Source organism: Hevea brasiliensis, chromosome 11, assembly GCF_030052815.1.
Source record: "Hevea brasiliensis isolate MT/VB/25A 57/8 chromosome 11, ASM3005281v1, whole genome shotgun sequence".
Classification (NCBI taxonomy): Eukaryota; Viridiplantae; Streptophyta; class Magnoliopsida; order Malpighiales; family Euphorbiaceae; genus Hevea; species Hevea brasiliensis.
Window position 1 is genome coordinate 41,439,496 of NC_079503.1, and position 12,717 is coordinate 41,452,212.

General features: G+C 35.9%; 1 protein-coding gene across 6 annotated transcripts in view; it reads right to left on the minus strand.

Moving 5' to 3' along the window:
* LOC110655495 (protein CHROMATIN REMODELING 4) overlaps nt 1-12,368 on the minus strand; it is a 28,059-nt gene extending 15,691 nt beyond the window's left edge. The window contains exons 1-8 of one of the 6 annotated variants that reach the window (XM_058130034.1): nt 11,708-12,368; nt 10,295-10,541; nt 8,741-8,842; nt 7,842-8,618; nt 7,188-7,289; nt 7,026-7,056; nt 4,285-6,875; nt 1,081-1,238 (exon numbers count right to left, since the gene is read on the minus strand). In XM_058130034.1, coding sequence (XP_057986017.1) covers nt 1,081-1,238; nt 4,285-6,875; nt 7,026-7,056; nt 7,188-7,289; nt 7,842-8,618; nt 8,741-8,842; nt 10,295-10,513 — 3,980 coding nt within the window. In that variant the 5' untranslated portion in view covers nt 10,514-10,541; nt 11,708-12,368. Of the gene's footprint in view, nt 1-1,080; nt 1,239-4,284; nt 7,057-7,187; nt 7,293-7,841; nt 8,619-8,740; nt 8,843-10,294; nt 10,542-11,707 lie in introns of all 6 variants that reach the window. The other 5 variants (XM_058130033.1, XM_058130030.1, XM_058130031.1 and 2 more) reach the window with 5 other exon arrangements.
* Nucleotides 12,369-12,717: the final 349 nt, after the last annotated feature.

A 12,717-nucleotide genomic window follows, 5' to 3' on the forward strand; every position in this document is an offset into this window, starting at 1 on the left:
TTGGACTTTTTTTCTCTCTTCTTAAGGTCTTCTTTGTGCATACCTCCCTTTATCAACAGGGAGTCTCACCTAGACTTACCACATTACAAGCTTTTGGAAGTTGATTAACTTTATGCAGCCTGCCTTCCTTTCATTTAAAGGAGGTTGTTCCCATGGGTTGATTTGGTCAGAACAGTGAACTCAGATCAAAGTGTAGTAACGTTAATATTATACCACAGCTCATCCTGGCACACATCCCATATTTTCCTAATTTGAGAAAACGACTGCATGAAAGTCTATTTTGAGAAACAAAATTTACATGAAAGACATTGATATTCTGTATTTTTTTTTCCTCTTTCAAAAGACATCTGCTTGCCATGGTTTAATACATAGCATTTTAAAGCTTAGTGGCATACAACTTCACATTAGCATGCTTCTCCAAACTTTGACGCACAGTAAGGCAATTGAGTCTATTAATAAACATGCCTCAACCAGTCCAGTAATAAAACATCAATTTAATGGTTATTATTAACTGCATGAGCCACATAATTTAAAGAGATAAATGCACCATCTATTAGGATAGAGATTTAATATTTTCAAATATTTTACATTTTACCTCACTCCCTGCATTTGTTCTTACATTTAGAGTTATTGCAACTAATCTCTATCAGCCACTTATTGGGGATAGTCAAGATTTAGTGAATCCCAATTACCTCATCTCAGCTCATTATATCAAATTTTCATTTTCAGGACTATTCTAATGGAGATGCATCACCTCTTCCATTTCTCGATGCATTTAGTTTGAGATAGATTTATATCAGCTCTCTCATGGAAAGAATTTAGACAATATTGCACTATCAACAGTGAAAAAGAACCTTCAGTGGACAGATATTTGAGGCCATACAAGCTGCCTTAAGCTTCTTTGAATTTTGTCTCATAAATGATTTTCCCTCTTGCATATAGGTTGGTGCAGAATGAATTAAAATTCTCTTACTTGCATGGTAAAATAACATTCAAAATTTAATTTTTTACAAAATATCACACAAGGAAATAAATACAGAAAACTTTGTAAAAGAGTAACCACAGGTAACAGCTCCTCACCTTGAGCGCAGAAGCCTGTCCCATTCATTTTCTTCAGTACTAGTGACCACATTATCCTCCTTGTTGTCAGGATTTTGTCCACAAATATCATCAGCCACAACAGGAGGTGATTCAGCCCCAACTTGCTCTTCTGCTGTTTCATCATTCCATTCCACAGACTGCTTAAGAGAAAAAGGGGTCATATTTTAATCAAGCCAACATAAAATACCTCATTTCTCAGTAGTCCATGTCAGATGATTCAATAGGAATATAACATCCTCAAAAATAAATAAAATACCAAAGCAAATCCATATGCAACCAAAAAGTAATGCGCTATGTACAATTGTAAATTAAGGACCATGAGAAGCATTTATAGAGCAAAAGTTAAAAAGCTACTTTTTGGCAAGAAAGAAATGAAAATTTCTAAGTAAAACCATGCAAGCCAAAGATGAGTTATCCATTTTTATCAGGAGTCAAGATGCAACAAAAACTTGCCACTGGAACAAGTACAAAAAACAACATTACTGGCTCCTATAATGATAGCCCTTACTATTATACATGTGCTTAATAAGAAAGCTAGCCAAAAAATGTAATGCTGTAAAATTGATGCATAAATTAATAGTCCAACCACAAAAATTGGCAAGACAATACACATTGACCTGTAAAAAATTATTATTCAGTTTTAACAAATAATTTGTTAGGAGACAACATGATATACAGGCAAAAGCAGCACATTAACGTTTATAAACTAAAAACCATGGCAACCATTCAAACATCTCAGTATTGAGACTAAATTATCTTCTTAAATGAATTCAGTTTCAAACAAGCTGGAGCACTTTATAGTCAAGTATGATCATTCCACCAAACATTCTGAAGAAACAAAAATAACAATTCCATTAGAAATGCAACTGTGCAACTAATAAGGCCTATATAGCTCAAGAAATAGTGATCTTAAGGCTTACAAGATTTACAATTATAAACTTCAATTAATCAAAGAGATCTTAGGAATAACAAAAATGCCAACCGCAGTATTTAAACAGGATGTGCAAAATGAAACAGTGCATCAAAGATCATATGCGACTGGTAAAATCCCATCTAATTTCAGGGGGAAGTTTTGCAAGACAACAATTCAATCGATAATAAAGTGTTGTACTGTGTTTTGGGTGATGAAGAAATATGTCATCAAAATTAGCATGGTAGATATGAAGATATTGAGACGGATGTGATGTTTTAACTTGTACATTTATATAAGCTTTCCTCGTGACTTGCCTCAGTCTCATATTCCAATTGTGAGAAAATATCCTTCAATTCTACCATAAGTTATACTTCTTTCACCTTGGATGTGATGTCTTAAATATCCAAGGTTTTAAAGTTAGCATCCTGTTGTTTCAATTTAAAAAATAGATTTTTATGTAATTCAGATTTAAAATTTCTTTCCATCAAACCCTAGAAGCCTTCCATTAAAACCTAACCGCTTTCCCATCAACTTACCCCAAATAGTACTAAATTTCGCTCAAATTACTGTTCACAGTGTGAAATTAGTATTCAAAACAGTTTAAAATCCTAGGCAACTTTTGTTCTGGTCCCTAAACCCTAACCACAGTTGTTAAAGGCATGGCTAAGGCGCACTGGCCCAATACCAAAACTCTACTAGACTGAGGCAACACAGCATCAGAAAGGCACATGCTTTGTCTGCCACCTGCTGCATGCTGCATGTTGCAAGGTGCAAGGCACAAGAAATATGCGCCTGCCAAGCCTCCATCACCATCCAACTCGCTCAGCAATAAAGGCCACCTCCACCAGACTCAACTCTGCTGGATCTTCCAAAATCCAGTGATATAAGCAGAATTACTGATTCAGAGTTGGTGGGCTATTATCCAAAACCACAAAGGGTCTACTACAGGAAGAATTTCAGAAAGAAGGGTGATTCTAGAAGGGGACAGCTGGAGGGGAATCATTTGAAGTTATGCTGTTAGAGGGAAATGCAGGTGGCACTCCACATGGACCTTGAGCCATCACTAAAACATTATGCCAGCTATAAATAAGAGACTCTTCAGCTGATATGATTATTCTGGATGTATTATTGAATTTCGGCATTAGCTGGGCTAGCTTGAGCTACTCTGAGATTCTCATTTCTTTATTTTCTCTTTATGTTCTGTCTTGAGAGGAAGGAATTTGCTATTGTATTGCTGAGAGTATGCATTGTAATTCAGATCTTATTTTGCAGTGAAATCTACACTCTCTTTCTCTCTTATTGAACCTATTCTTTTCCTTTGTGTTCCCAACTCTATCATCCAGTATTGACACACCAGGAAGGCCAAAACATCAGTGGAGGCCTACCTAACCAACTGCCTACCTCTGATACTCCTGTTTCCAACATTTATGCACCTCAAATCTCTCTCCTCACGACTTATTCCAGGCCCTCCATCCCCTCTTTCACTGTCTCCTCAGTATTTTTTTTTCCCCTTATCATGCACGAGTACTGAAATATGCATTAAACTACCCCAGCATGGGTTTCAAAGTATAGATTAGATTCTCCTAAACAATAAGAAAGATATAAGTTGCCCACATGTCCAGTAAATAAAATTCCAGCAAGAACATTCATTCATTTTGTTTTTCGTCTCAGTGAAGTGACTTTTTTGGAAAAAAAAAAAAAAAAAAAAAAAAAAGGAACTAGCAAAGTGAAATGTTTTAGAAATTCGTTCTTGGATGTTAAAATTTCGTAACTTTTTATGAATATTTTGCGTTCTTTTATTTCCATTATACTTGGATATTAGATATTAGTTATTGTCTACCTAATATTTTTAATTATGATGAATATCTAGTCTTACTTTCAAATTTGGATATTAGATATTAGTTATTGTCTAGCTAATATTTTTAATTATGATGAATATCTAGTCTTACTTTCAAATTTTTTTCTGGTGAAACTAATTTCTTATGTGCCCAATCTCTCTTAGTACTTGCCCCATGTGCCTTTAATAGACATGCCCTAATCATATATCCTTCAAAACCCTCATTTTCCAAATAACTCCTCTTATCTTTCTAGCATTCAAACCAACATAAAGCCTTAACTCTGATTTGCAAGCTGTCCCACATTGACTTGCAGGCTTTACTTTGGTTTTGTGTTCTACATAACAGCAATATAATTAGTTTCCTATGTTGCAACCCATGAACAGATTATAACATGAAATCTCATCATATTTATTTAATGAGTATAAAAATCACCTTTACCGATCCAAGCATGTCATTCTCAAAGTCCATTTCAGCAACATCAGCTATCCCAGACTGAAGGTTTGAACGGTCAAGCAATTTCACAATTGCATTTTCATCCCAGACAATCTTGTTGCTGCCATCTGTACATTTATCCTTGTACACATCCCCAAGACCACCACCCCTTTTCCTCTGCTTTTGCTCTATATCTATTACTGCCTCATCTCTGTTGCTATTACTTTCACCAGTATCTTTCACATTAATGCTAGAAGAATCACTAAAAAGTTCCTCCGTTCCCCATCGTAGAATATCTTCCACTTCCTTCTGAGATCCAGACTTATTCACAAAAAGCTGGTCAAGCATCAGTTTCTTTTTGGCAAGCTGCAAGATGCGCTCTTCAACACTGGCACGAACAACAAGTCGATACACCAGAAGTCTATTTGATTGTCCAATTCGATGCGCCCTGTTCATTGCTTGGATGTCAGCATGTGGGTTGAAATCAGAATCATAAATAATGACAGTATCAGCTGTTGCCAAATTGATTCCAAGGCCACACGAGCGTGTTGATAACAAGAACACAAATCGGCTTTTATCTTGGTTGAAACGTGCAATTGCTGCCTGACGATCACTGACGGATACAGATCCGTCCACTCTGTCGTATGTTTTAGGCCCAAACTCTATAGTTAAATAATCTTCAAGGATATCCAGAAGTTTGGTCATCTGCGAGAAAATAAGAACCCTATGACCTTCCTTATATAATGCTTTTAGCATGGAATGTAGCAGAGTCAGTTTCGCTGAAGCTTTTATTCGCATTTCATGAAGGAATTCTACTGACCCAGAATCAGGCTCAGTACCCGGTATGAGGTATGGATGATTGCAAATCTTTCTCAACTGCATTACAATGTTCAGCATTGATTGCTGAGCAACGCCTTTTCCAATATTCCGCAATACCTGATAGTTCTTTGTTAGCATTGCACGATAGTATTCAGCTTGGATAGAAGTCAACTCAACAGGAACCATTCGTTCTGTCTTGGGAGGGATATTTTGCATGGCATCCTTTTTAAGCCGTCGAAGCATATGTGGAGCAACAAGTTTTTTCAATTCGTCCACTTTTTCAGCAGTTGTAAGATCATTAAATTTCTCCTCAAATGAAGATAGAGAAGGGAACGAAGCTGGCTGTAAGAAATTAAGTAAATTGTACATCTCACCAATGTTATTTTGAAGAGGGGTACCAGTCAAGAGAACACGATGTTGAAAAGAAAATGCATTGAGCAAGCTGAACAGCTTACTTCCTGAATTCTTTAGACGGTGACCCTCATCAACCACAAGCACTTCCCATGGAACTCCACGCAAATAGGAGGAGTCGGCAAGAACCATTTCATAAGTAGTTAAAAGAACATTAAATTTGTAAGAAGCAGTTTTCTTATTCATCTCATTTGGATCACTAGCATGCCATTCATATTGGCGAATTATAGCCCTTGCTTTTGCACACCCATGATATTCTACAACATTTAAGTTAGGAGCCCATAACGCAAACTCAGCAAGCCAGTTTGGCATAGTGGAAAGTGGAACTAAGACCAAACAAGGCAAAGAAGCTTTAAACTCAAAATACAGTGATGAAATAAAGGCACAAGCCGATACTGTTTTCCCAAGCCCCATCTCATCAGCAAGGATCACATTTTTGAATTTGTTCCAGCATTTACGCAACCAATTCAACGCTTCAAGCTGATGAGGAAACAAGGTGCCTCCTTTTAGCTCCTTAGGTTGTTCCGTGAGAGTAACTATCTCATTTTGATGACCATCACCCCTCCACTTATTCAGATCATTTGACGTTGCATCTTTTTCCAGTGTTTTCTGCTCTAACTGATTAAACACATCAATCATATGTGGAGATTTTGACAGAACAGGTTCATCCAATCTTTCCCAAGTGCATTCATCATAAGGAAGACCAGTCCATTTCACAAAAGCTTCCTTTGTACCATCTCTGGAAGCACGGAGAGCAATTATACGCTGAGGCTGCTTCCACTTTTCCTCACATATATTTATTACAGCTGTTCCATACTTTGCCTTGTAATTTTCTAGTTTTCTTTTTGCAAGAACTTTCAGTCGAGATTCAGAAATCCAACTATTGTGTATATGAGACTTACCCACCCATTTAACTAAGAATTCATATGATGTTGTCTCCCCATTAGCGCATGCTGGTTCCATCTTGGCAGGCTCCTGAACTTTATTTTCATCAACACCACTCATTTTCATTTCCATATCTGCTTCTTCTCTAACTTTGGTTTCAGGAGATAAATGTGGTCCACAATCTTTGGAAACTTCACTTGTATCTTGACTTTTCAAAGAAACATCAATGTTTTCTGTCAGCACCTTTTCATGTTGTTTTACAAAATCTTCTACACTTTCTGCAGACTCATCTTGATCTTTATCATTTAGGCCTTTAGAACCTGAATACTTGTCATCTTTCCCAGCTAAATCCTTAACATTTCCTCCTTTACAATCTTTACCAGCAGATCTTTTATATACATTTATTTTGTCCACTCTAATGTCATTCTTCATGCTTTCTCCCCTGTCACAACTTTGGTTGAAGCCTGGAGAGCCCCCTGCAAGATTTTCAGCAACTAATACATCTGAATCAATATCACAAATAGAGTTTTCCTCTCTATTTTGTGTTTCTGGAATAAGCAATTCCTCAGAGGGTAGGTCATCTGTAGCAATCAAAGAGGCATTGCGTGAAGAACTAGAATTATCACCTTGAATTCGACATCCCAAAACCCGATCAACCTGTGATGAAAAGTTATATGGCACAAAATAATTGTAAAATTATCGCAAATACTCGAAAGATAAGCATTTTTCTATTCCTAAGAGACTGATAGAAAAAATTCCATGAATTTTCTTAATATGAATTGACTCACCTGTTGAAGTTCAAGGATAGTATCTTCACATATTCGTGTTTCATCCACACCACCCCCAGCTTTACCTGCCTCATCTGATGGGTGCACAAGTTCCTCAGGAAGCTTCTGACAAAAATAAATAAATATAAATGCAATAAACAAAAGCTTAACAGCAAAGGTTTTCAACAACAACTAAAGCCATAGAAATGACAAGAATAGTGATATATGAAAAGAGGAAAAATACTAGCCTGAAGTAGATGATAATGATAATGAAGTATGAAATTCAGTCACATGTGAAAAAATAGTTTACCCACAGTAAAAGCCAACAGGAATACCAACAACAACTATAGAACCAACTTATGCATGGCACATGCTCAGATTAAGAGTGGAACTTAGAGAGATTCCATGAAGTTATAAGGGATTAAAGGTGATACCTAATGAAGAATAAAATATTGAAGGCAACCACTGAAGAGTAAATGAATGGAACAACAACAAAGAAAGTGCCCAAAATGCTGAGGCGTTAAAGCATAGTATGATTTACCAACCAGTATTTTTCCAACTACAAAGGTGTTTTATGCTTTTAGAAGAAATTTCAACGGAACCATCTGGAAGTTGGAGGGCAAAATGACCAAAGTTCTGATGAAAATAATAAATAATCCAGTGAAAGAAAGATACCTCATTCTTTCCCTGGGCATCTAAGCTCTTGGGTCCAACATCATTCTCTGATAAAGATGCAGAAACCCCATAAGTACCAGTTTTCCTTTTCTGGTGCAATTTACTACTTCCAGAGGATGTATTATTGGCTTTTGATCCCCATTTCTTAGAAGTACGTTGTCCCTTGTCAATCCTATGCTTCTTTATGCTGTTGCCATTGCCTTCATGTTTTCTTTTTCTATCTTTCTCAGTGGCAGCACAAATTGCAAGTACAATTTTGTTTCTTGGAGACCCATTATTACAAGACAAGTCACGCTTTCTATCAGATGCTTCATCATTTGGCCCAGACTTTTTAAGTTTAGAATGAGACAATGTTTCCTCAGCAATAGAAATTGAATTCTTGTCTGCAGGTGACGCAGGTGGCGACACATCAGGTTTCTTTGCATCATCAGCATTCACACATGATGAGGTACCATCTATAGAAACACCAAGGGATGGATCACTAGGCTTGGTGCTACTAGATTCGTCCAAGGAAGAATCTGGTTCCTTTTCACAGGATTTAACTCCAAAAGTTAACACAGATTTTCCTTTGCTGGAGGACCTTCGTTTGGAGAGAATCGAGCTTCCAAAAATCCGGGACACTTTGTCAGTGTCAGATGGCCTACCTCCAGTCTTAGAATTTGTTGTAACAATTTTTGTTCTTGCCCGCTTTGAAATGGAATCCAGTTGGGTAATGGACTTGAGCGGATCATTCTTTTGACAGCACTGTGGGCATTGCCACTTCCCCATTGGAATGCGCTTCAAGTAATGAATAAGAAGATCAAAATTAAGACCAGATGAAAGCAGGCATGAAATATTAATAATCATGCAGTACTTTTGAGAACTCGTCAAATGCAATAGAATAAATTAAGAAAACATACCTTAAGAGGTGGATCAAGGCACTGAAGATGGTAGACACTAGGACAGCTATCACAACACAACAAGTTGCCACCAAGATCACAGATCACACATTCATAGTAATACTGGAAAAAGAGTAGATTTAAAGTCAAGATTTCAGCGGACATACAAAATAGATTTAACAAGGAAGAAAAAATTAATACATTAGATAACTCCAACACTCAACTAGAATCATAATGATGATCAGTAACTTGTCAAACTAACAAGGATTAGCCGCTGCAGTAAGGTATAAACATTAACAACAACAGAGGAAATGGAACCCAAAGTATCACTTTAGCATTCATAACTTACATAACAAAGAGAACAAAAAGGGAAAAAGAAAAAACAAAGAAGAAGAAGAAAGCAACACTATGAACGAGATACCACATATCCGGCAGAAGGAAGATGTACTGAATGGGAAACATACATGAAGCTAAATGTCTCCACCATGGAAACAAATCAAGCAACTCCATACGTGTTGTCCTTGTGCCCTTACCTATATTCTCGGGTAATCATCACACGTGGTCACTCATAAAACATAAAACTCACTGAACTTCAATTTAGTTTCATAAAAATCACTATAATCGGAAATTAAAGGTTTTCAATTTAACCTGCTGACCTGCCAACTATTTTACAAGTAAAATTACTTAATTAGTAGTTGCAGCTGGAGAAGAAATAAGAAAAAAAGAGGAGTTTGATAGCAAAAGTGGTAGTTGAATGCGTTTTATGCATCGTATTTTCTTTTTGCTTTTTAAGAAACTAATAAAATAAGATAATTTTATTTGTAAAATGGTTGACAAGTCAACAAGTTAACCTAGAAACCTTTAATTTCCGATCGCAATTACTTTTATAAAATCAAATTGAAATTCAACGAGTTTTATGAAAGAAATTAAAATTCATTGACTTTTATGAAATACTCGGAAAGTTGAGTGATCGCGTGTAATATTTACCCCTATATTCTATATATACTTAACCTTGGATCAAGAAGAGTTAGGAACACCCCAAATTGATCATATCAGATTGATTCGAGGAAAATGTTGTTTTCAACTAAAAAGAAGATTCTGTGATCAGAAATTGAGTAATAAATATTAATTTGTAATCAGATATATGCATTAGCAAAAGCTGAGATCAGGATTTTTAACCTTATTGTTTGCCAGTTAAAACTCAAATTTGTAGAAATTTTGTTGTAGTGTGCGCATATAATTTTGTTCTTCACCTTAAGGAGGTGATCCCAACATGGTATAATAGAACCATCCCATGGAATATCCACTTTTTATGGCATGAACTTTTAATAGTTAATCAACAGGGCTTATGAAGACAGAAGCATCTCCAAGGAATCACTACTTTTTATGGCACAAACTTTAATAGTCATCAACAGGGATTTCTTGACAATTTCACAGATTATACAAGTCTTTACTTAAAATATAGACCCATAAAGAACCAAATATTTGCAACTACTCACTTCTCATCAAAGAGTTTTAAGATATGATTGGAGAAGTTGCCTAGCAGAGCGTTAAAGAGAACATATGATAACTCACCCCATCATTTCCTTTCTTCTTGAATGAAGATAAATCTGAACTTAGTTCACTCTTTGGCCTGCGTTTAGCAGCTGCAGTACTCCTGGGAGATTCCAGGGCTGCTAACTTCTCTTCTTTACCATTGGTAACGACTCGTCCATACAAAAGCTTTTTTCGCTTGCGCTTCAAGACCCAGTTTCTGTTTATCATTTTATTAGTAGTTGAACCACTATCCTTCATCTCTCAATCCTCCGCATTACATTCGGAACTAAAATTGACATAAGCATGCCATGCATTAGTGAAGATCCAAGAAGGCTTTACAAGAAAAATCCAAGCAAATAAAAAGTTCTATGTGCTGTACAACACTTTAATGCAGTTATAATAAGCAAAAAGCAGAATCAATAACAAAAAAATGGAATGGCTGCCTCTGATACCACCTATAGGCTATCGCAACGCTGATAGAGGAACTAAATTATGCACATTCATTTGGTAAAAAATTATCAATTCAATTTCTATATTCCGGTGTTTCATGCTTGTGTTATTAAAGTTATTAAGAAAATTAATGAAACATTGCCAGGTAACTGATACTCAAAAAGTTTAAAAACAGCTAACCAGACCAACTGTAAGTCCACCTAAAGATAATACCAAGGATCCTTGTAGCAAGCACAATCAGGCCACAAAATTGAAAGCCACACTGGTATTTCAAAGTAAAGCTTAAGCCTGTACTTTACTTTGGTCAAAGTGCCTGACTAAAAATGACCCTATGGCAAGTAAAGATCAGCAAAGAAGCAGAAACAAAGCAACTCAGTTTCATGACTACGTACTGGCAACCAACCAAACCAATGGACTTCAACTTGTCACTTGCTAACTTCGAATTGACTTGATGACAAAAGATTAGCAGTCATTAGGATGTTTCAGGAAACCCAAATGGAATCAGCTCAATAAACAAATACAAATCATAGTGGAGCCAACGAAAAAAAAAAAGGCTACCTACACTTGAACACACTACTAAATCAAGCAACCAGAGGCTCTTCAATGTAATCAATTGAACCGTCTAAATTAATAAACTAAAATAATCAAATGTCAAGCACACACATTTACTCGGTACAAAAGGCGTGCCAAAATTGAACATTCAAACAAGAAGAACTTAACCAAGCACGCACATTTACCCACACAATGCCCAAAACCCCCCATTCTTCAACCATCCAATGACCCCCATACTTCTAAAACCCAATTATCAAATCAATGCAAACTACCAAATTATTCAGCATCCATCAATAAAATAATCACAATATCTTCCAAATCAAGCAATATCATCACAACATAAACATCATAGCACATGAGAAATTAGCTCAAAGTTCACAAAATGGAAAACCCACAAAAAGCTTAACCAATAACCAAGTATAAACAGAGAAATAAACAGTACAAGCTCACCAATCTTTTGTTCAGAACCAAAAATCAATACAAAGGGTGGTGTATTACCAGATTTTAAGAGACTGAAAGAAAAAAACAGTGGGTAGAGATATACAGAGAAATTAGGGCATAGAAGCAGAAGAACAATATGAGAGATACGAGGAAGAGAGAGAAAAGAGGGAAACACGAACACACGCCAACAAATGAAAATAAATAGAAAGAGAGAGACAGAGAATTGAGGCTACACAAGAGAGAGACAATCAATACTTTTAGAGGGAGGAAGAGAGCTTTTTTTAGAGAGAGAAGCATACGATACGGATTCGCCGGGGCAAAGGACGGGGTTTACACTTCTGACATGGCAGCGCATGAGAGAGAGAGACAGAGAGGGAAAGCAGCCCCCTCAAAAGCACCTAACCACTGATATGGCGCCACGTGGATAAACCAGAGCTCATGTTTGCCGAATTCTCCTTTGAGCTTTTTTTTTTTTTTTTCTTTTCCCTCTCATTTCCCCTCTTCCCAAACTTGGGAAATCTCTCCATAAACAGAGAGAAAGAAGAGATAAAGCAATGGCTGACTTGGGTTTTTTATGGTTACCATTTTGGTGTGATTTCTGCTTTCCTATGGCTCTGTGTTTTGGTTGATCGAAGAACTATGGAAGGCTTCTCCTTATGGCGGCTTCTTTGATTAATAATTAATTTTTAATAATTATAATATTTAATTACACATTTTTTAATAATTTAATAAATTAAATTATTTTTAAACTTTTTTAAGCAAAATACTTAAATTGTTTAAAAATTATTTGTAAATAATTTTATTAAATAATTAATTATTTATTTTAATTTAACTCATAAATTAGTAAATATATTTTAAGTTAAAAATTAAAATTGAGTAGTTAAACTAAATATCTTTCATCTATTTACTAATTATAATTTTATTGTTTTAATAGAACTAAACTAAGGGTGTAAACGAAACCAAATAGCTCGTGAGCTATTCGAGGTTTAATTTGATAAAAATTCGACTTGCTTCGGCTT